Here is a 25,637-nt window from a genome sequence, read left to right on the forward strand (position 1 = left end):
GCTTTGTGCTTTTGTGCCACACACCTAGTTCTGTCCCTCAGTTGCAACAAGCTGGAGAACCCACTGTAACAAATCTGTGGCTCTTCATGTTATAAAGAAAACCTGAGAAGGTCTCCAAGTGAGCAGTCAGCCAAACAGAGAGGTTAACGCTGGACTATATCTGGTGGTGTATTTGAGCATCTAGCTCCATCCTATATTGAGATTTTCGTTCGTTTCTTAAGCATTGACAATAGTTCTTGACATACACTGCCTCTTTTAAACTATTCTCTTTTTGATGCTGACTGTTCAAAATAGAGTACTGAAGTAGTGCGAATGAGAGTTATAAAGTAGTCCCGAACTCCCATTCAGTTAGTGGAACTGAACTTGCAAGACTGCATTCTATGAAGATTTTTTCCTACATTCATAATAATTTTAGTTTTAGAATTGTCAAATTATAAAAATTTATTGACAGTAGCAATAAACAAAAATATTTTTCTTAACAAAAATTACAGCAGAAAACAGGTTTAAATCATTTTTGACAAGCTAACTTTATAAATGCTTATACAAACAGGATGTCAAGAAGGTCACATTTAGAAGTATCCACATTCAATTCAGGAGACATCATGTCTTATTAGGTCACCAAAATAAGCAGTTATTGTCTTCAGTTTGTTATTGAGAAAATTTTGTTCTATTTCAACTTTCCCTCCTGGCCCTGCTAAGGAAGCAACCTAAAAACAAAGAATGAAAAGCAATCAATTGGTGCATAAGAGAAAAGGTAAAACAAAACTTTCATTCATATAAAACACCACCTAAAGCACATCTCTGCTGTGTTAATACTGGTGACAATATTTCTTGTCATCTAATACCTCTAGTCTTTCCTCCGTGTCATTCTTTACTCACAGAAATAGTTAGCAGCTTTGTGACTCAAAATCCCCCCCCAAAAAAGCCATGAAAGTAGCAGGACTTCAAAACCAAGATAAATAACCACTGTTTCACACACTGCTCAAAAGCCAGAGATGTTACACTCTAGTTTACTGGACAGCTGCATTTGAGAGACCTTGCTGCTTGCCTGTAACAGCTGCAGCAAAAAGCGAGCTGTAAATTGTGCCATGAAGTCGTCAAAATGCAAAGTTTTCTTTTTTTTTGTGGGGTGGGGTGGGGAGGAACTTGTGAAAATGAATATTAAAACCAGGAAACAAAGGTTGCACTGAAGAGGGCAGTGCAAAAAAACGATACAGGATGAAGAGAAAGGTCACAAAAAACAGTTCAAGATTTTTTTGTTGCCGTTGCTACTGTGTGCACTTGAACCTCAAATTTTGTCTAGATAAAACTGCTGGCAGTGATGAAGGGCTGCGGAATGCTGCAGGTAGAGAGAGCCGGGCAGGACACCCTGGGCCAGCGACATCGTCAACACACGGCCCACGCTTACGATCAACAGAGTGAGAATTTCACTGTTCACGTTCTGTTGACTGAACCTGGTGAACACCTTTACTGCTTAAAGATTAGAGAGGACAATAGCAAGGGAAATTTATTGCAACAGACTTTTTATTTTGGCCTGGAGACCACAAGATTTTGTCCTCTTCTGTTCATACTGACAGTGTCTTGTGGTACCGCTGTGATGGATGACAGCCATGCAGACTATTGATTTCTTACGATTACAGACTGCGTAGATAGAAGGAAGAGAACACCAAACTTGCACTTTGACTTTTTTTTTTTTTTCCCTTTCTCTCAGCAGCCCCAAAGGCTGCTGCTGGGACATGCAGACCTCAAGGATGGGTATGGAGGGGGTCTCCCTGCCCTACAGGCAGTTCTGCTCAGTGCTGCAGTTTTCCTGCCCGCTACAGGCTTGTGGGATCAGGCTTATTTTAATGGAACAGCTTCTGTTTCTGCATACCAAGCAGATGCAAATTCTTTCTACGTAGCCAAAAACTGATCAAGGTCCACAAACCTGCAGTAAGTTTTAACTGATCTTTAAACCAAGAAGTCCATGATAGTACCAGCTAAAATTTAAAGTATAGATTGCATGATTAACACTTGCAAACTCCTCTGAGACTCTACCCTGTCACATAGTTTTGAATATTAATACGTTGAACTTCCTCTATTTTACTATAAGTAAAAAAACAGGCTACCACCGAGAAGAAATAACAGATTAATCTATATTATACTTTGAACCTTTATTGACTTGCCCAGAAAACTACCACAGTTATCTAAAACAGGTGTTTACTTTTTTTTTTTTAAAAAAATATTTGCAGACAAAAACAAAGGCATGAGCAGTTTCTTCATCCTTCAATTTAATGCTAATAAGAAAAAATCTCTACGTTTTTGTCAAAAAGGAACCTGCCACTTAAGTGAAAAAGCAGAAGCTGGCTGATTTATAAATAGCACAAGAATCTGAAATTGGCAAGCGATCAGCAATGTTAATTTTATGACTTATCTTTTCTTACTTGAAATTCTAAAAGCCGTTAACATTGCAGGGCAATTCATATTTTTTAAGAAAAGACATTAATTTTGTACTTTTTGTTTATTACAAACAAAAGCTGGAATGACCATTTCAAAAAGCATTAAATACCCTATATGTTATAGCTATATTTAAGTCTTCTAAAATATTGTCCGGATTAGTCAATTTAATATAACAATACTGAAATTACTTTGTTGGGTTTATGTATCCCTGGGTTTCAGGACAAAATTTGTAGCACTAAAAGCACGTCTAAATACAACTAACTCATTCATATTAAACAACTATTTACTAAATCTTTCTGTTCGAAGACCAAATACAGTAACGATTGATATGGTGCTCCTTCTCTTCTAAGAGGTGGCATTTACTGTAGGACAGCTGAGAAGTCACATGCACTATATCTAGCTTTAAAGGCTCAAAGTATTAAACCCAGGACAATGAAGACTAATTTCAGATGACTACTAAACATATTTGAAAACCTAAATGTGACAAAATCTAATGAGTATATAGGCATAAATTTCACAGGGAAATTAAGATTCAGTACAAAAATCTCAGGATTCCAGACTGCCATGAACTATATAGCATTCTCTTCAAATCCTATTAGCTCAATGCTAACTTCTCAACTTCTCATGTTAATGGCAGGTCCAGAGAAACAAACTGAACTCAGTAAGAAGGCGCTGCCCGCTCAAATGGAACAGCGAACATTCAGAGGAAAAAAATTACAAATACTTTGCGGCAGTCTTCATTCGTAAATTACTGGAGGTTGCAAATTTAATTATGCACAAGTTGCCAGCCTGCAAGTTTTCCTCAGAGTGTTCAATGAACCCTGACAGCTTAACAAGGAAAAACTGCTGTACAAAAAAAACCTTATATAGTAAATTGGTGGAGGAACACCTAAAAATAACAAGCAGATTTTTTGACAATGTTTTAAAAAAAAACAAGGGTGCTTATCCATTTTTAGAAATATCAACACACATCTCCTGTTCTTAAAGTGAATTACAAGGAAGAGTATGGAAAGACTTCTGAATTTATTAAAAAATTGAAATGGACTAATCCAAAACTTATTTTTCATTTTTCTTTCCCATGCTGATCTTATAGCTAGGGGATTCTTAACCCCATCCAGACACTCACCAGACTGCTTTGTTAAATTCCAGCCAGTGGATTCAGCATGCTTTAATTCTCTAAAGTGCAAGCAAGACTCAGAACTGCACATGCTTTGATGCCTTGAAGCTTATCCTCAGAGTGTAAATCCCACGTATAACCGCACTGACAAGCGGGCAGCGCTGCTCCAGTTGTCCCTCTCTAGGCCTGGTGCCCACCTCCAGTCGTGCATCCTGCCTGAAAAGCATCCAGCCTGGGACCGGTATGACCTCAGCTCACCTCTAACAGCAGTAAGCCTGCACACACACACACACACACACAAACACACACACACCCCACTGCAAAGGCTCAAGGCCACTGCACGTTACTATCCGCACAAAAAAAAAAAAACAGATCTAGACAAACGTAATGATCACTGTTGATGTTCTCCCTCCATCCTCATTCTAGTTTATTCTTTGAGCTGAAACCCTCCTCCTCAGGGAGCAAATTGTGAAAGTCTTTTCAGCCAAGCTTAATCTTTGTGCACCAGTTCAGCTAAGCCATTCTTCTCTGCAAAACCTTCCTGGCTTCTTCCTTACCCTCTCTGAAAATCTGTATACAAGCCCCTGCTGCCATCAACTTGCCCTTCTTGTTCTGTTCAGTAATTCTGAACTTTCCACACTCCTCCATGTGGAGAGGTAAAGGAAGTAACTTCAGTTAATACCTCTGACATTTCTCACCTGGTTGGTTAATTCTTAAATTCAGTGACTATTAATAGAAATAGTCTACAGCTACGGAAACAGTCACAGAACATTGAGAATCCAGACAACAAGTTCTATATTAGGTTTAGTAAAGGGGTTATCAGAAAAGAAATATGAAAAGGCAAATGAGCATGGAAGATTATTCTAGAAGTACAAGTTGCTTAGAGTGCTAATTTACTTTATATTGTTCAGGTATATTATTGAACAGAATTCTCACACTGATGCTTTTCTCTCCCTTTCCTCCCCTGCCCCCTGAAAGTTTCCTGGGGTATGAGAAATAAGCTTTTTGTCTAATTAACCAGTCACACCATGACTGTAACTCATGACATCGTAACTCATGCCACTTTACCCAACACTAGCAAAACCAGGAAAAAAAAATCCCAACCTAAAGTTTAGGGAAAAAATCCTAATTCACTTAAAAACGATAGCATTGTTCAGACTGAACATGGTAAAACTAGAACAGTCATGCTCTCAGGCAACATTTTTGAAAATGTACAGGTCTGCTGAATAACTACCAGCTTTCACAGGCTGCAATATTTTTAAAACTTGAAGTGAGCAAGCTACAATTCAGTATTCAAACACTATGAGCTTTAGGAAGATTTAAATCCAGAAGTGTTACTTTGACTTAGCGTAGGGGATGGTGGTGGAGGGGTTATGCCACTTTTATCTTTACTCAAAGACAGAGAACACGTGACTTGAAGGCGGACTGCTTAAAAGCTGAAGTTATTAACATGATAGTTGCAGCTGAAGTTTATACGATTATGTTCAACTAAGAAAACATCAACCTGCAAAATATATCTACCCATAACCTTTACCTGTCAACTCCTGTAACACCCACGCATCTTACAAATATAACCAAATTAATTTAAGATTATCTCCTGGTCTCTTACTTCCCTGCTTTGCTCGTTTTTATACTTATTCCTGAATAAATGCAACATTGCTTAGAAGGTCACATTTCACTAGGTCTCCAGTCATGAACCTCATCTAAAAATCACAGCTAAATGAAAGGGGCCAGCGGTAGTATTACATGTCAGCTTTCCAAAACATTTCTGAATTAAAAATGGTTTCCATACCTATTTTTGCTAAATTGATCTCTCTGGCATGGTTTTCTGTACCTGCAGTGATACCAGTGGAAAAAAAACAAACAGAAACCCCGAATAAACAAAAACCTACGTTTTGCCCATCTTTACACTCTCTTCATTGATCAGTCATTTGTAACAAATGGAATTTCAAAAACAAACACTAACTTCTTACATCTAGGTGCTAGAGTTTGAGACAGAACAAGGCTTCTGTTTCTAACTGCCTTCTCTTGAAACTATTAAGATAAATGGCAACACAGGCAAGAAAAGAAAGCACATGTATTACGTGTATTCTTACGACTTTCAGGGTCAAAAGCACTTGGCTAAGCAAATTAATTATGGGATAAGCAAAATGTCATGTCACTTATTCTAAGCATCAGACAATGAAAAAAAGAGACTGTATTTCTTATGGCAAGGTTTGGAACAAAAAACAGATCCATGAGACCAACATTTAGAATAGCAAAAATCTGAGCAAGGATGAAGTGCATTCCACTAAATTATAAACAACTATCACACCAAAAAAAAGCCCCACAAACCTATTCAACTTGACCACTCCCCAAATGTGCAAAGAGTAAATGTATACACAAAGTTATAAATACAGAAGCAGGAAGAAGTCTGGAAAATGACAGATTTAAAAAATATTTATTAACTGTGCACAGAAACTAACTGTAAAATTTTTGTCATCCCTCTACCCTGCTTCAGTTTTTAAAAACAGCGTCTTGAGTGAATAAAATTGTCTGGAAGGTTTTCCTAGCAAGAACTGTTTTACATATCTATACAAAACGAATAGGACCACTGATAGGCCAGCACACGATTAATGGACTTACTACTGGTTGACAAACATTAAATCACTTGTTAATTTGAGAGATGTTTACAATTTGCATTACTTTCTTGGTTTATGTAGTTCTGGTCAACTAGCAGAAATCATGTGGGAGAATATCATAAATACCATAAATAATATTAGAGGATTTTAGAACAGAACAGTACACGTCTGTGAACAACTTGCTGCTTTCACACTGTGCACCCTCCTAGTGCCACTGCTGTTGCATCCACAATTAATACGATTCAAGTGCCCTCTTTACAAGGCCACACTCTTTAAAAGCTGTATCAGCTCCTCTTTTCTAGCAAGTTTCAAAGCCATTTTGAAGTCTGCTCTTTCATCCTTCAGAGTGATGTGGGCATGGAAAATGTAGACTAAAGTGCTATAGTCTTATGCTTGGAGAAAGAAAAAAACATCTAGCCTTTACTCAAAGTTAAACGATACAGGACTCTTCTTTGCACTGGCTTTTCTCTGAAGTTTTAAGGACAGGAGAAAACTCCTCCTGGAGATACTGAGCAGTAAGTTATCTGCAGCCACCTAAAAACCCATCAACCTGACAACGTTATGCCTGTCATGCTGTTCTACTTGTTATTCAAGCACAAGTATCTTTGGTGTACCAGTTCTACATAGTTACGGCTAATGTGAGCAGCAATAAACAATTAACAGTTCTCCTAGCAGTAAAAATTGTGTTAACAATTGACTCACTTTTTAATGTTTTAGGAAGTACAAAACTTTGCATAGGTTTGATGAAGAAGTAATACTTGAAAATGATTAAAAGAAAGCAGAATATTATCCTTTGAAAAAAGCAGCATTACTCCTCTTCCTCTGTTACATTACACTACTATGAGGTCCAAAAATAGCCAACATGAAGAAAGAGGAAATTTTGCAGAAGGTTTAGTAGCAACTCTAACAGGAAAAGGCATTCTTTTCAATTAAAAAACTAATTTCTGTTTATGAAACAGGAATTATATTAACATTGCATTGTGAAAAAGACTCAAAGTTTGTAGAAGGGCTTTTTCTGAAGTCACTCCATTTTAGAAAATTTTTTGACACTTACTTTGATTAAATAAGCCATTTCCTGATACCATCTATCAACATGAAGTGTAAAAACTTCATAGCAAATTTACAACATCCATGATGTGACTTCACAACACTGTGGCTATAACCCTCAAAGCAGAGCCGCAGTGTCATATCCCTTCTAGAGAGAGTGCACATATATTATAGCTTCAATTGATCTAAATAGAGAAGGGCTTCTGGATACTGACAGAAACGTTTCTGGAACTGTCCTGTTTTTCCTTTTGTCATAGGCTGGACATTGGGCAGACCAAAACTTTTCTCTAACCCAATAAGGTAGCTCTCAAGCTGAATAAAAATCAGGCATTTTACTCTCAGAACCATCCAGAGTTTGCAAAGGCACTAATATTCTGTCTTAACAGCAGGTCAATATTATTCTAATTGATTTGCTTTCATTGCTATAAGGGTCGTAAAGATTGAAATATTATCTGGAAATTGGCCTCAATTATCCTGCTGCTTTTAATATATTAACAAGCTACCTAAATTAAATCTTTTGCAAAAGTGTGTACTCTAGATGTTAAATATACGACATTTCCAGCAACTAAAAATCACAGAGATATAAAAATAACCCCATGGGGTGTGTGTGTGCGCGCATGTATATACACACACACATATACACATATATAAATATATATATGCACACACACGAAATTGACTTTTTGCTAAGATAGTAAAATCTGTTTCTGAAATTAAACCACCATCTGCAAATTTGCACAATTTAACTGTCTTCAAAGAATTTTGAAGTAGTTTAGCATAATCAGCAAGACTGAAAACATTATCCAAGGAGTCAGGATCAGGCTAAAGTTGGGATAAACCCCAACTCCCCAGTCTTCTCTAGTAACCTGTCTCTCCAACTTGGTTAGGCTGGTCTGAACTGCTGATCAGTCTCACCAGTATATCAGGTCATCAACATATTAGGCTCATCAGTTTACTAGGGAGAGCCATTATACAGTCTAATTCCATCCTAACAACTAGCGACAATATAATTACCTTAACAATAGCATTCACGTGGTTTGCAGTAACAGTCAGGAGCATCACTACATTAGTACGTGAGCATTTAGGAGCATGTGTTTTGGCATCTTGGGTAACAGGGTATACCTCCTGCAACAGCGTGAAAAGAAGCTATCCACCATTATGATGAGGCTACTACAACACCACAAAAGTGAAGTTCCTCCTTTGCTGCAAATATTAAAAGAGACAAAAGGTACAGAAAACAGGCCGAGTGAGAAAACAGGACTCCCACTAGGGGAGTGGTGATCCCTGAGGAGCGTACACATTTCTCACTTTGTACAATGGAACAGAGTACAGCTTGCTAATCACTTCACAGACTATTAATATTTAAATGCTCAGTCTCAACAACCTTGCTTCTCAGTCACTCATGGAGGTGTTGGTCACATTTTGCTGAAATATTAAGACCCAAATGTAGGATCTCCTGGAGAAATTTCACTTCTTTCCCTTGACCTGGCAGACAGGAACCAGCTGAGATGGGCAAGGATGCTGGGGAAGGTTCAACATCCCTATCTTCAAGTTCCCTGCTGCCAGCAGAATCAAGCAACAGCAAAGCAGGGGGAGGAAATTTTCAGAGTTTTGCCAAAGGGTGCATATTCTTTGACACTCCAATTTTTTTTTAAAACTAATATCAGCTTAAATTAACATCATTAATTCTTCTCACAGAAAGCAAGAACTGTTTTCAACTATCCAAGTATTTCTCAAGTTTCCGCTAGACTTCAGGTTACTAGGACATAATTTTGATTTAAATATGCAAATCTATTTGACACATTGATCCCTAATTCTTTTCTACTTCTAAGGAATTCCAAATAGGCCACATTTTTTTTTTTTTAATACCACTGGCAGGCAAATAAAGTGTAGCTCTTCCCAGAACTGTCCCCCCCCCCCCTTTTTTTTTTTTTAAAAGGGACATGAAAAAATTTAAAGACGACTCAGATGTGAAGATGTGGCAAAGGGATTGATATCAACAAGGATGTCACACATAGCTGAGCTTTTATGCACCTCATAATAAAACTATGTATTTTTACGTATCTATACAATGGTTCCTGATTATTCCTTAACTAGAAAGAAAGTTTTATAAAAGACTAATTTGATCTAAAACTAGAGCCATGTGTTACAGAGTTTGTAATAAGTATATGATTATGAGCAAAGAGATTCAATGCAATTAAGGGAAATGTTTCAGATTTCTTGTAAACGCACCAACCATATTTCCACCAGTTTGCTGCTCCCTCTCGAGGCAGAAGTATGAAAGTTCTTTTTCCTCTTCTTAAGCTCACAGAACTTCAGTGCAAGCAAGAACCTATCTTCTCTCTACAAGACTAGTTCTAAACTCAAAAAGGCCATAATAAGCACTGATTTTGTAATAAAATCATGTGGAACAATGTTGTTTGTCTTGCCCAACAATAAAGCAATGAACAGAGTCCTCAGAACCACTGAGGTCAACTACCTGCTTTCATACTAGTATTTTCCAGCAAGACTGCTTTTCCTTGTTAGCTATCCAACTGTAAAAATAAGCATGTTTCTTCCACTAAATTTGTACCACCTTAACTAAACGCTAAACAGTATTTTTATTACAAGGTTGCTTCTAACTGCTGGGCATTTATTTCTATTTGAGCTTGATAGTCATTGGTTGGACAAGCAAGCTTACACTGATACACTGGCTTACAGTCAGTACAAATGCCTTCCTGGAGGTTTGCAATAGCAATTAAATCAGCTTCTAAATCAATTTTAATTGACAAAGCACACCTTGTTTGTAGAGCCAAAGCCAGTCAGTGAGAGACAAAATACTTAAGTTTTAACCATTGCCTTATACATTAACCGTATTAGACTGCCTGTTCTGTGGGCTAAGTTATCTATGAAAGCCTTACATACATGCATGCATACACTAAGAGATAATTTTTAAGGATACTGAAAAGTCTTACATGCGTGAGCAATGTTCTCAATAATCAAACATAAAAACTTAAGTTTCTTTGCGAATTTAAGGCATCAGATAATCTGTTCATCAAACATTGCCTTATCTAAGTTACTCAGTTTTCAGGAGTTAACCTCCTCCAAAAATGTTTTAAGATTTACTTTAAATTTTTCAGGCCCCTAGTGTTTACGGACTACCTTCACAAGCACAGCTACATTATGCTACACACTAGCAGCAGTTCGTGGATCTTTGCCAAGGAAGTTGTTCAAATAGTAGAAGCGACCCTATCAGATCCATGGGAAAAGTAAAATGTATCAGATCTGGGGCAAAACCATGAGCAAAATGAGAAGAGAACTACCCACATCAACCAGTAAGGAACTTCAATAAGAAATCTTCATTTTGAGATTCACAGACCTGAAATTTTAGTGGCAGTAAATTCAGAAACTCCGTTCTTAAACACAGCCAGAGACAACAGCAGTCAAAGGCATGACCTTTTGCAGTCTCCTATTGACCAGAGCACCCACTAAGGATTTGGGTAGGTAATGTTCAACCCACCTCTATTCAAGCAGGATCAAGAGTACATCTCCCCACACAGCATCCTAAATAGCAGGCTTGATTCATGCTTGCTCTCACATCACCTATCCTTAGTTCTTTTTCCTTTGTACTGGCACAATTTCTAGAAAGAGGCATAAGGAGTTACCTTTTTGTCAAAAGGACAGTCTATAGCCTGAAGGACTGAACTGAACTCAGGCCTCCAGCTGCGTGCTTTAACAACTAAGCTATGATCATAAAGGCATGTTTTTGAGAGACAGCAGTTGGCAATCAGTGTGAAGCCAAACTGTGGATGTACATCAAAGAATATTCAGAGCACACCAACAACATTCAGAGACAACTGGATCGGGATCCAGGGGAGGCAAGACACCTAGCTCCCAACCATGTATAGGTGCTGAGCTGTTCAGTACTGACAAGATGAAGATATTTCTGGGCATATACTGAAGCGAACTCTTGAGGGAAGATGGAAGATTTCAGCAACACACCAAAGGAGAGGAAGCATTTGTAGGAATAGGCGCAGGCCTGTGGATTGTACTTAGATGCTTTCGTGGGAAGACAGGTGAAATTTAGATGCCTTTGTCCACTTGTAAATCTAGTGCCCAGCGCTCGCGAACAGAGTGGAAACCTCGCAAGCTGCTTCCTCATTATGGGAATGAAACACTTGTTAAAATGCAATGGTTATAAGTTGAAACTAGACAAATGCTGCCTAAAGTTAAGGTCCCTATTCAGAGATTCATAAGCCATCTTGACTTTTCACCAGCTTGAAATGTAAAATGCAGCTGAATCATCACCTGCTGAACAAAAGGTGCTGTGCATAGAGCATGCACATATTGTTCTAATACATAGGCCATGTGAATTTTAGCCTGTTTCTCAAGTCAGCTGTTTGCCACAATCCATTCCACAGATCAGATGTGGCCTGAGACCTCATCCGCTCTAGGTCAGACAAAGCTTTTGGAAAAGTAGGAAATAATTTTGGGAAGTTCTATGGCCTGCATAACACAGGTGATCAGAATATCTCACTGCTCCCTTCTTTGCTTAAAATCTGCAAGACATAATTAACACAGAAAATATACAGAGGAAACTAAACCAGACACTTAGGGAAGTGTTATAGTCATCTAATTACTTCCAAAAAAAAAAAAAAAAAAAAAAAGTAGTATTTGACTGGAATACTTAATTTCAGTCAGTACAGAAATGACTGCAATTGACATTCCACTTCAGTAAGCTTGACAACCAAGCATGCATAGTACTTTAACAAAAATTTCTAATAAAATACATATACTAGTGAAACAAATTGTGTTTATGAAGCCAGTGATAAATCTAACTCATCTAACCACTTCAACACAAGCAGTTCATATGTAACCACATACCTGCGTACATAGCATCAACACCACTTCTAGAAGTATGACGTGTGTCTCTTGTTTGAGAATCTACTGATCTACTAATCAAAATGGTATTTCAGACTGTATGGTGATTATCTGCAGCTCCTCCATGAACTGAAAGCCATGAAGACTTAGGACTCTGCACTTTATCATAAGGTAAGAGCTAGTTAAAACAAATTATTTCTTTTTTCTTTTACAGTAATGTATCTCTCTGATACACTCAGAAATATACTGGCTTTGGACCTTCTATACCTTCAAGTTGTTGCTCTGGGAAGGAATGGTATCAAACTCATGGAAATAATTCACTACTCCTATTTATAAATATGTCAGAAGTACTGGAAACAAACTTTAAAAGGAATACACTCAGTCTTAAATTTGTGCCGATATCTACGTTTTAAATCAGCAAAGCTTTTTGTAACTATGAAGTCATTATCAAGTAACACACCTGGTCAATGTCAGCATTCCGAGGCAGGAAATACACAATGTTGTTGGTGATCTTCTTGGAGAGCCTGAAAATTTCAAATGTAGAAACCGGTAAAGGAAAAAAAACAAAAACAGAAAGGGGGGGCAGAAGTTGTATTAAATTCATACATTTTGAAAGCACATCTCAAATTTAACGATTCAGCAAACAAGTTCTTTTAGCTAGTCTTCTCAGTGTGCAAGTCAGATATTGTTCTATAATGCAGGAATTAATATTGTCCAAACACAGAAACTGTTTGACCATTATTGCCTCAGAAAACTAAAAAAAAATAACTATACTATTACTCATTTTGCTAAAAAGAAAATGATTTCTTTACACATTGGAAATACGGCTACAATTTAGCCAAAAAGGAAACAACTAAGGTTATCCTGGAAAAAAACAGCACTTCCTATTTGAAAATAACATACTAACACCTCCTCAACTGAATGAGAGTTCACTGCCAGTGTAAATAAACTAGTACTGAATTTTATGCATTAAGTGAAAGGGTTAATATTTTGCTTGTATTTTTCTGTGCTTTCCCAAGTCACAGGCAGGTGCTGTAATTTAAACAGTCTGAAGAAACTATTTTAAACAAGATGTGCCTTTCATAAATCAAGTAAAAATGGAATTGATGCCAAATTCACAGCTCATGTAACTATTTGCTGCATATATACACCATGTGTATACATGAGGATGTATTTTTTTCATAAAATAACATGAAGGAGTTAAAGCATTCATGCATGTGATGTTTTTAAGTTAATAAGCTATTAAAAGTCTAAGAGTTTTTTTTCCCCATTTAAGTAACTATGACAGTTTTTAAAGCTAAAAGTTACCTAAATTAAAAATTCTTCAATATAATCAACTTCACATAGCTGAGGTCTTGCGGGGGAGAGGGGTTAAACAAATGTGGCACACCTGCAACTTTGCTTGCAGTTAATATCATTCCAAGTCAGCCAGTTAGACAGAACAAAGCCGGTGTCAAGACAGGAAGGAGTGACAGAGAGAAAACCCCTTTGTAAGTGAAGTGACTGAGAATCATGACTATGAAGACACACAAATCAAAGGATATCCATCAGGGCAAATCATAGTTTGAATATCGAAGATTTCAGCAGTGGCATAGTCAGGCCCTCCCCATGGAGGACTGAGAAACACAACATCTGCTTTTATATCAGAAGCCAGCACCATGAAGTCTCCACATATGAATTCTATCTGATCTGCCACACCATACACTTCTGCATTGTGACGTGCAAGACTGAGTTTCTCAGGATCAATATCAACAGCGATCACTGCAAAGGAAAGTGAGAGGAAACACAAAAGTAACATGAATTGTGAAGCATGAACTACCTGATTGTCAGATGGATGCTACCCAATTGCCAAAACAAATTTTCAGAACAAAGATGTTCTTGTGTAGCCACCAGATTCACACTGAAAATTTATTTTGTGTTTGTAGTTTCAACTTTCACAAATCTATTTTGTCACACAGCAATAGAGATTATTCCAGTTTTATAACTAATAGAAACCAAGCTACATTTTCTCAGAGGGGAACGAGTTGCCCCCCTGACTTTGCAGAAGCCAAGGTTCCACAAACACTACAAAACCATCGCACTTACAAAACAGCAAGAGGAATAATAGAGCCAAGACTGGGCAGACACAGCTGCAATTGTAAAGCTGGAAAGCAAATGTTTTTCCCTGACATGCTATATTACAGTTTTGGGTGTCATACATCTACTACCATGACAATCCCCCATCTCAGCTAAAGCAGTGGACATGTAAAGTTGTGTGTCTAAGAGAGGAAGTTCTCCTCTCTTTGAACTTGGCAGAAGCAAAAGAACTGTGTTGTCTGAAAACTTACTCTTCCCATGTGTTAAAGGTAAATATTTATCTTGTGGCCTATCACACTGTACTGCAAACTAAGCTAAAAAAATATCCAATACAGCACAAGAGATGTGATACAAGGGCAGCACACGATCACAGAAATATAATCTTGGCCAGCAAACACAGAAAGAGAAGTGACATTTAGAAAATGTTTATAGAATGGATCATAGCCTACCAAATTTAATGCACTAGAAACTATCATCTGTCTTGCTTAGAAATTACTTAGAAGCGTAAGATGAACTGATATTTTACCAGAGTGTTTGATGAGTAAAGGAATATCAGGTAGTCAATGCTACAATGTCATGATTCACTGCAATTCCATTAGCTGGCAACAGGAACTTAAACCAGTATCAAGTCATCATCACTTTTCTGTATTTGGTTCTGCCGCAGCTGCAGATTATCCCATTAAGCTATTTTAAGTACTATGCACATGTAATATGCTTTTGAGTATATACATTCAGCATAACTACTGAGAAAATAAGAAACTTTGTGGTGTCACTGCAAGACTGCATTGCTAACAGAACTCAACCTTTACCAATAATCTTCAGAGCATCCCACAGAGTAGTTACCAAGCCACGTAAAAGTAACTGACTAGTACAACATAGATTGAACCTTATTTGAAACAAAAAATGGACCTATGAAACAGTTTAAAATCATAAAGATCATATCATGATTCTGATGAAACAAATGCTTTTGTTGCTTCAGAAGCACTGAGAAAAGGAAAATCAGTGAACAAAGTCCGTATCCAAATTTTTAGGGAAAAAAGGAAGGGAAAAAAAGTGCTATATATAACACCTACTTACCTCTTTTTGAGGTCAAAGCAAATTGAATAGCATTTCCTCCAACTCCACAAAATGCATCCACTATTATGTCACAGTCGAATGACTGACTGACACGCACTGCAATGTGCTCAGCTATTTTCTCAGGAGTAACAGAAAACCAACCCTCTGCAAAGAGAATGGAAGTGTGTGTTTGCAACTTATTTCAAGGTCACCTACATTAAAACTCCACCCCCCCGCCCCCCCAAAAAACAAAACAAAACAAAACAAAAAAACCCCACACAGCTGAAGATTGAACATTAATCCCAACAATTTTTGCTTAACTCATTTGACCAGGAAACTACAGGCTTTCAGGATGCTGAGCTTTGGTCAACAGAGCAATTTGCTAAGCCTACAAAGTCTGAAGTGAACAGATATGCCAGAATTTCAGCGAATGCTTTGTTGAACTATGTGCTGAGGATTCTGGCTTATCAAGGACAAGTCCACTGAGACAGTTCTGAAGAGCTTTACATATCAGTCACAATTCCACTCTGTAACAAATAAAACCAGAAATATATTCTCCCACGCCTGACACCAGCAATGTCTGGTCCACCAAATAATCTACATGTTTATATGGGAGAGTATTGGAAATGAAAGGCTTAAAACAACAACAAAAAATAGCCCCAAAATAAAAAGCTAGCAATCATAATTGCTCATTTACCTATGAATTGATGATTTGGAAAGGATTTCCATGTAAACATAGAAAAGAGTAAGCCTGAAAATGACTGCTGAAAGACTTTGCACGCTAATAGGACAAAATTAGACTCATCAGTATATTTAAATTTTCACAAAATTAATTTTTATAAAATATAGCCATAGGAAATGTCATCGAGTTTCTGAAAAAGTCCTGACCAAGCATAATTTCGGAACACCATGATCTATAGCAAACACCAGGACTAATACAATTCTGAAGTACCATTCTCAAAGAGCAACTTAAGTCTGAGAGTTCTGTTCATCTACTCACTGGGTCATGGTATTTATTCAGAGGTGTACACAGACATTCAGTAATGCTCCTCTTTCAAGGAAATGAGTAATAAATTGTAAGAAAGGCCACTGTTTGGATACATCTTATACTTCCAGTCTGCACACTTTGTGCTAGACACACCTCTATCTAGTTTAATTCCCTCATCAAACCGTGAGAACAGTCTGTAACGTTGTGCCCAGTACTTGGCCAACTCAGGATCAGCAGCAATCTCAGCAGGTACACTTCCTGGGGCAAATCTGGTCCTTCTCCTTTTTTTCTGCTTCTTCTCTGCAGTCTTCGCTTCACCTACAACTGGAAGACACTGCAAAAGTTAACAATTACTCTTCTCATAGGCTAGGAATGTAATTGGTAGGTAGACAGGTGTTAAGATACAAAGTGCTGAAGTTTAACACCACTGGCAAAATTTCTTTATTACTGTTTACCAGATTATGCAGGTCAGTGGTTTAAGCAAAAAAAAAAACAACAAAAAAACCAAAAAACCCCCAACCCCCCAAACAAACAAACAACCCCCCCAAACAAACAAACAAACAAACAACCCCCCCAAACAAACAAACAACCAACCCCCCCAAACACCCTATATAACAAGGGGAAAAAGTTATGTCATATCTGTCACAGTCCTACACATCACACGACTTCACCCCTTATTTAACAGTCTGCACATAGTAGCCACCTTTTTCAACTGATAGCAATAAATGTTACACAGTGAACAAACAACTGGATCACAGACCAATTTAATGTCTATATACATATAAGGAATAACAACCAATCTGGACAAAAGGGTTTTACACTAGAAATTCATATAATTGAACTAGTGTGGAAAGGATAAAACTATATGCAGAAATCTGAAAAATACTGTTTTCAGATTACAGTGTTAAATAAAAAGGTTCATACTATAAACGATTTTTCTCCTAGAAAACAGTTTTAACACCACATGCTCCCTAAAGCTCAGCAACAAGCAAAACCCAACAGTCCATGCATTTATCTGAAATCAGTTACCCTTAAAGGGAAAAAAAGAAGGACATAAACTGAAGATCTGTTATGTCATGCATAAGACCAAAAATGGCTGTTTATCTATAAAGAAATACTATTAAAATTAAAGAGAAGACCTGGGATTTTTCATGCTTCAGTAGTAAGTCAGTTCCACCACTACAGTTCTAATCCAGCCTCACTACACAGAACTTGGACTAAAAAAGTCTCTTTGAATAAACAGAATAAATAAATACCACATAAAACTCCTTTCCCAAATTACTACACTAATTCCATTGCCAATGCATTTCCAGTCTGTAAGAAATAGACGTACCTTGGCTCACATCTTCTGTTTCTACCCGAAGATAATCTGGAATATCAAGAGAGACTGACTGTCTTCCAGAATCACATTCCTGCCTTCCCACACCCTGAGAATCAGAGCCATTTGCTGTTGTTTCTTTTGCTTCCTCTTCAAGGTTATTCATTCCAAGTTCACGAGTAACCACACTGGAAGACTGCAGCTGATGGGTTTTAGCATTCGATTTCACATTTCCTGCAGTAACGCTTTCCTGATCCTCTGAGTCGCTGCTTGTAGGGGATCCTTCTACTTTAACCTGAGGAATGCATTTCTGGGATGTAACTTCCTCCATAGGTTTATTAACCTGCTTTAGGAACTCCTCTACCTGGAATTGTCAAATATCATAGACAATTAGACTCTGCTGTTAACCAGGTACAAAAATACAGTTTAAAAGCATTATAATTTAAAAGCAGCCAACCATGGATATAATCTATATCACATGTATTTTGAAAAGAGTAAAATATTCACAGAGGAAATATTCAGAAGCATAGGCAAGTCCTTAACTGTTCCCTTTGTTCACTATTTTGAAACAACTAGCCTTTAGAAACTAGATATCACCTACATGAAAAACTCTCCATGAAATCAACTGATAAATGCAGTAAATCATTCACAAAAATATATGAAATAAATACAAATAAACTTGCCAACGCAAGTGACCAAGATTACTGCCTTTTAATTAACTGTCTTTTCTGTGATCTACATTCAAAAAAGGTATACTCTGCCTTGCAAGTTCAGATAAACAGGTAAAATTAACTTCATAGATTGTAGTTCCCTCCTCTCCAAAACGCACCAAACAATTCATGTATTAAAGCATTTTACTGCACGGTAGAAAACTCATCGTTAGAGCCTAATCAATGAGATGTTGGTACAAACTCTTCAAAAAATATATGCAGATGTTCACTTTTAACATTGCTATTACTCTGTGTGGTGCTAGACCTATTGCAGCAGGAAGAGTTCTGTACCAGAAGGTCTGAGGAAACGTGTAAATTTTTTTTTTTTTGAATAATCACAAAGTTCTCTAAGAACTATGTGGATCAGATGCACAATGGCAATGGTTAAGCTTTTGATCAAAAATTGTAGCAATGGGATTTGAATTCAGTACAATATATGTTGCCAGCATATGTTGCCAGCACCAGAAAATAGTGTTTTGTAAGCAGGTATTAGTAAAAGCCAGGCATCCCAGAAGAATGTGAGGTAATGTTTAAAACCTGAGGTAATAGATTTTAAAGAGACTTGACTAAGAAAAATGTAAAATGACAAATTTTTCCCCTCATGTTACTAATCTCTTAAGAAAAAATTAAGGGAAGAAATACAGGTGAAAATAGGTGCAGGTACTAACAAAAAAGTTGATGTCACTAAACAGCGTAATAGAGTAGAAAGAATCAGGACTAAGTAACAACTGCTAGAAGCCTACAGAATGAAAAGCCCTGTTTCTGACATTCTGCCAAATCACTGATTTGGATAATCAACATATGAAGAAGTCCTGTACCGTTCCTTTTCATAAAAGAAGGAACCTCTCCCCCCAAATTAGTAAGAATATGGAATTGCATAGAATACACTAACACATACTTATACAAACATTTTTCTCTCACTATTGAAATGCCAGCACTAACAAGCGCACTCAGATGCAATTTTAAACCAAAGATAATTTTACTCCTCACTAAGGAAGAACCCAAAAGATGCATGAATAAAGAGTACCAAACTGATGCTTAAAAATGTCACCTGCTCTGTGCATTGTTTTTTTTTTTTTTAATTTCCATAATTCAACAACAACCAAGGGAAATGATAAATCTATGAATTACAGAAAGAGTAACAATTAAACCTACCTTCTTCAAAGTTTTATTTTTTTGACAAGATGTTGTTTCAGGTTCTTCTGGAAAGAAGATGTGTGTGTTTTTGCTCTTTCTTGGTTTACGCATGTCCAAAAATCTGGACTTAAGTTTTGCGTTTTTCTCCAGGTACTGCACACTTCGGTGGGTGAAATCTGGAATTCCACCATATCTGAAATAAAAAAGAAAGGACTAAGCTTCACCTTAGTTGGCCAATTTCCAACCTGGAAGCTTTAATATGAATGCATATGTCTGGAAAAGATGATTTAGACTAAATTATCTCTTTATGAGGCATTTATCCCCCCTAAATATTCTTTTAAAATAAATACAACCTGCAGTAGCTGCGGAACAGATATCTTCGTGAGCACTGTATTTTTATTATTGAAACATATATACGTACTAAATTTATGTTGGCAATGTCTTGCAGAAGCCCTAGAGCTAAGCTGCAGTCCACCCTGTACTCTATAATGTTGCTTCTGCAGCACTGACCACCATATCTACAGGTCATTCCACTGAAAATGAAATTTCATTAATCAATACACTGGCAACATTTTATTAATGTGGAAGTTACCTCATTCAAACACGAAATGACTATAAGTTATGGTCTAAGCTTACAAGACTCCAAACTGAGCGCATTAACAGTCAGAGCCTTTAAACATCTCTGATTTAAGTAGCTGACCCACCATTCCATTGTTATTTACACAACTACCTTAAGAGATACTTCCTAGTCCTATTTAATTTATAAAATAGTACTTCTGTTTCAAAGTACTTTTCTTGTTCTTTAATTCACCTCTGTAACCTTGCACCTCTCTCTCTCTCCGACTCTCCCCTCTCCCCCGCCAAAGGCCTGCAGTTTTATTAAGAGCAAAGACTACTTTTGAGAAAAATCTTCAAACAGTTTAACAACACTGGAATGGAGACAAATGGTCTGTTTGAATAATATCAACAGCACTGCTTTGTTGTGAAGAAACACTGAATTTCTCATATCAATTACTTTTGTCCTGTGCCACACTTGAAACCCAAAACAGAACAGGTTTCCTCGGGATCTTCCATTGGGTTCTCATCCACATCCAGCTCATGGCTAGGAAAAAAATGCAGATGAAGAAAAGTTACTGTTTGTTAAAAAAAACAAAACAAAACAAAAAAACAACACTTATTTTAAAGATATGCCACTAATAAACTTCCCCATAGAGAACATTTATATGCTCACATCAGGGAGTTCTCCCACATACTGCTGAAGCCACATAGGTACCTAACGCCAGTCTATTCACGTAAATGAACACATACCTTTTTAACCCCATTCTAGGAACATACATTTGTCCACAGGGGTTATAATATTCCAGCTATTCTGAATTACTTCTCACAGTATTTAACACTAAGCCCTACTCAAAATTGAGGAAAGTAAGTTCACCCTATTTCCAAATTACCTTCATCAACTATTATCCCCATTAGCTGTAATATTATCGATCTAATCTAATACTATTAATCCTATGGCGACAGCTGCTCTGCAAAACAATCAAAACTACATCATCAGCAGGTAATAACTCCATCCATCCCTACAACTTCAAAATTGTGAATAAGAGAGGAAGGAAAAAGAGCCATTCCTCCATCTCTGAGATTAGAAATTTATTAGAGAAGAAAGAAAGTGATTGAGGCAAGGCAGAGATTACCTATTTTATGATTTCCAGAGCATTGAGCATGTTATTGGCAACATGTAATTCAGTTAAATGGTAAACATTATTTAATATTGTTCTCATACCTTATACACTAACTACACCTAAAACAAGCAAGCTATTCCATCCAATTTAATAATCTTGTCTCCTTCAGTGGTAGAAGGACAGTAATGTTATGTTGCACAGAACTCGGCATCAAGGCCATACATTCTTTTCTAATGCAAAGGAAGATAAGAAATATCCACTGCTTGTTGTCAGGTAAAGCAACGTGCAGTGATGGAAGGCCAGATGGTTTTGTACTGAAGTGATACTTGACAATCCCAATAGAAGGAGCAGCAGTTATTAAATTAGAAAGCTTCTGGGCCTTCCTGCATTTGATAAAAAAAAGTTCATCTGAAGTTCATGACTTGCCTTCTCTTGAGTTTGGCACGTCTATTTTCAGGAGGCTCTTCCTCTTCATCTTCATTCTTGTCACCAAGCAGCAACTGTTCTTTGTCATTTGACTTTGATTGATACGAGCCCTGTGAACCTAAAAAGGTAGATAAGATCAATTTTCTTTTGCCTAATACATTCCTTATCTTCTGGTCCCAAAAGTATATTTGGAGATTTTTTCAGTTATGTTGTCTGACTTCCTAGATCTGATAACTACGATGCTGGTGCCAAACCACACAAATCTTTATCTATCTGTGTTCGGAGAGACAACATACCAATACAAGCTTCCAGTATTAGTTATGTTGTAGAGGTCTTAGCAATCCTAAGCAGGACCAGCTTTCAAGTACCTCAGCTCTCCAAGAAGAATAAAATGCCTGCAAAGTACAAATTACAAATAGCTGCTTTCCGCTTCTTAAATTTTGTTTCCAGTTCATTAGCTCTTGAAGATATTCACATACTTCTAATACAAGAGGATACCAATGCCTTACCTCATTTCTTGTTGGAAAGGAGATTCTCCTTCCATCTCTCCCACTCTAACTACTGTAAAATCAAGGTGGGAGCACGACTGCTCCTTCCTTCCATGGACAGTCACTAGCAATGCACTCAAAGGTTTCTCCATCAAACTGACATCAAGCTGCTGACACTTAACTCACATACTCCATTACTCCCCGTCAGCAGAAGAAGAAACCATACAACAGCCAGGAAAGACGTTACACTACTGCTTATAGCGAACACTGACAGGTCGAACTCAGACTGTGGAGCCTTCATTTGTTTGTGCTAGCTGTGAACAAATGAAGCTGGGGTTATAAAGACGACTGCAGCTGGCTGGCTAATTGATGACAATGTTGGAATAAACCTCTGGAAATCATCTGGTCCACAGTACATTGTATAACAAAACAAACGAGAGTTTATTTACAAGTATGGGATTTTCAGACAAAAGGTAAAAAGAAACAGGACAGTGGAACGACATTTTTTTTGTAAATATTTCTCAAAAAGCTGATCCTAAATAGGTCAGATTCACTAGAACATCAATCTGAGTTTTATTCATTTATTTTAGACAACCAGAGAGAAAACAACTTATCAGTAAAGATACAACTGCAATGCCAATACTGAGAGAGAGAGAGAGAGAGACTGACTCTACTACTATTTTCTCACTCCTTTCTTTAGTACATTTGGAAGATTTATGACAAATATGTTTTGTTAAAATTACTTCTATCTGAAGAATATGTTCAATATACAGGTTTGACAGGAGAGAGATCTTTCAGAGAATCAGAAGGAAGAAAAACGAATTAAATATTCAATCATTCTACAAAAATACTCAATCCACATTTTTAAATGACATAGTAAAGACACAATCTTGTTTTTTGTATGCATCCTTCTAGAGAAATACCAAGAGAATCAATTTTAACTGATTCTGTATTACCTGACTGGTTAATACTTTTATTTTCATTAGAGGCACTCCTTTTCCTGGTTCCTCCATCACATGGCTCCTTTTGGGTTGAAACAGAAGGACACTGGCTTTCACTGTCAGATGAACTATGCTTTTGAGGATCATCATAGGTAACTGTTAGAGCTGCTCTGCTCTGCTCCACTTCCTCCAAATTCAGATTTATGTTACTGATCCCAGAGATTATTTCACTATGGGGCTCAGCACTTGAAGTAGGTGTTTCCTCACTTCTGATGTTAGGGGGAGACAGCTCCAAGTTCAGCACTTGACTACATTCAGCATCTGGGCTAACAAAGTCCATTTTTCCTGAAGGACCAGTTTCCTGGGGAACCCCATTAACTTCCACACCGTCATTGTATGAGCTGTCAGTAGTCCATCCTTGACTTGTCCAGTACTGAAACTGTTCCCAGTAATACCAGTACAGTTCCTTATAATGCTGCTCCCACTCTTCTCTGGAGTCAGGACTATTCCAAGGCTCAGAGATTGTTGTGGCCTCAGACGACCTCACCTCTTCATGCTTCTCCAGCCAACTTTGCCAAAGAAGGCCCTCTCCATAGTCACTCCAGTACTTCTCCCATTTTTCTTTAAGCTTATCGGGGAAGGTCTCATTAATAAGACTTTCTGAACTTTTACAGTTCCCTTCATTCATAACCTGAATTTTATTCCTCTCTTCACTTTGCTCTGCAGCTAGGGCTGGCTCATCAGAAATGGATTGGTTATGACCAACACAAGCTTTTTCATGATATTCCTGCCCCATATTATACTGGTGTTTTTGCTGTAACTCATTTTTCTTTCTCTTTTTCTTTTTCATGATCTTTGTGTTACTTCTCTTTTTATAATTGTCTATTGCCTAAAATAAAATGAAAAAAGAACATATTCAGAAGCCTACAACATATATGCAGTCTTCCCTTGTCCTCTTACCAAGTACATTTCTGCTTCTGCTGTAACCCTCCCTCTTGCTATAACCCCACTGTAAGCTTTCTCCCTTCAAAAGGTTCAGCTGTCAGTGTTCCAAGGATCATGAGCCCAACTCTGATATGGCCCAGCTGCATAACCTTGGCTCACACTTCTGAAAAAGCTGTGAGAAAGAACTGTGAGAAAGTCTGTAGAAGCACAAAAAGGCAGAATTACAGACCGCATGACTGTTGAGATGGAAGACATTAGTAGCTCAAGGATTCAAGAGCAAGAACACCAACATGGAACAGTATAAAATCCTAAAGGGAAACTAGTCAGGAATTGTTGGATCACTGGGTTGAGGTTAGCAGTAAAACAGTAATTCAGCAATATCAAGGACATGTTCTAGGGGGCTGTGCAGGCTGACCCTTACCACCCACCATCTGATACCTGCCTGACCAGCAAATGCTAGTCACATGCCTTATTAGGTTGTACTTATCTTTTGTGTGCTTTTTAAAAAAAAATGCTTTATACTTTTAGGCTCTGTAAATCCTGTTGCAGAGTCTCTTCATGCATGGCTATAGATGCCTGAAGACACTGACCCAAAAGAAGGGTGCAATATTCCTTTCATCCTACACTTATCTCTGAGATGGCTAACAGAAACACAAGGAAACAGTTTGCCTTTAGAATTCCAAATGCCCTACAGGATGTTTTGGAAGGGAAGTAGAAAGGCAGAAACAGACTCCTATACAAAAAGGGAGCCATTTCATTTGTGCAGTGAATACATTTCACTTGTTATAACAAACCCAGACTACTACAGTTACCTAGTGAAACAGAAGGCAAGAACCTATCACTGAGAGAAAACAGTAAGGTAACTTGCTGACCCCATGAAATACTGCTACACTTGCTTCAGTTTGCTACATGTGCTTACATACATAAACAAGAAAACAAGATAGAATGATAGAACATTTTTTTTTCTTTGATGTTTTTGTCAGGTAAAACTGCCAAATTAAATTCAGCAGTTAAGAGAGAAAAAGCCCAAAACAATCACAGGGGCAAAAGACTGCGCAAGTGTACAGGTATTATTCCAAATGCCTAATGTGCTGCAATCCCTAGTTTTGTTGCACCGACAAAGGCACAAGGTGGACTATAAAGATGTTGGTTTCAGAGAACCAGCACTAATCTTTCATTCACATTCCTTATAATGTCATGCAAAGCACAGTGCTTAGCAGCAGTCTAATAAAAACATATTTTCCCATTCAAGTTCTTTGCAGTATTACTATATAGCAACACAAATTACATATATACTTTGGGTTTGAATTCAGATATTTATAATGTCTATTTACATGGCACTGTTCTAAATAACACCCAAGTTTGTCCTGTTCATTTACAAAATTAATCAGGTGACAATTCCAGAGTACTCTGCCCAAAAGTACCTCTTCACCTCTAGGGAGCTCTGCACTGTGTAAAGTGGACAATGCAGATACCCCAATACCTTTTTTCACGCAAGTACAACCTTAGTTTTCTTCTACAGTTGAACTGCTCTCTACAGAAAGCAGAGTACCCAAGTCTAATTGCTGTCCTTTGGAAAAGCCTGGCTCTCTCCATCAGCTATAGGCGAAAAATTAGCTTCATATTTTTACCTAAAGATAGATGCCTAAAGCAGACTGTGAACACCCATGCTTAGTTTAGAGTATACCAGCTGTCCTGAGACAAACATTACTATGGCTGTTTCAGGCTAGCTCTCTCTAGCAACAGAAGCTATATAGGCAGGGAAGCATAAAGCATAGCCTGTATTTAG

General features: G+C 37.5%; 1 protein-coding gene across 1 annotated transcript in view; it reads right to left on the reverse strand.

Moving 5' to 3' along the window:
• Positions 1-423: 423 nt before the first annotated feature.
• Positions 424-25,637, reverse strand: part of TGS1 (trimethylguanosine synthase 1) — a 28,843-nt gene continuing 3,629 nt past the window's right edge. Inside the window, exons 4-13 of the mRNA XM_064507529.1 lie at positions 22,919-23,792; positions 21,475-21,592; positions 20,385-20,471; positions 19,384-19,562; positions 17,538-17,882; positions 16,358-16,528; positions 15,238-15,381; positions 13,627-13,845; positions 12,545-12,621; positions 424-707 (exon numbers count right to left, since the gene is read on the reverse strand). Of these exons, the coding sequence (XP_064363599.1) occupies positions 591-707; positions 12,545-12,621; positions 13,627-13,845; positions 15,238-15,381; positions 16,358-16,528; positions 17,538-17,882; positions 19,384-19,562; positions 20,385-20,471; positions 21,475-21,592; positions 22,919-23,792 (2,331 nt within the window). The 3' untranslated portion in view covers positions 424-590. The remainder of the gene's footprint in view (positions 708-12,544; positions 12,622-13,626; positions 13,846-15,237; positions 15,382-16,357; positions 16,529-17,537; positions 17,883-19,383; positions 19,563-20,384; positions 20,472-21,474; positions 21,593-22,918; positions 23,793-25,637) is intronic.

The sequence above is a fragment of the Dromaius novaehollandiae genome, chromosome 2, assembly GCF_036370855.1.
Source record: "Dromaius novaehollandiae isolate bDroNov1 chromosome 2, bDroNov1.hap1, whole genome shotgun sequence".
Lineage (NCBI taxonomy): Eukaryota > Metazoa > Chordata > Aves > Casuariiformes > Dromaiidae > Dromaius > Dromaius novaehollandiae.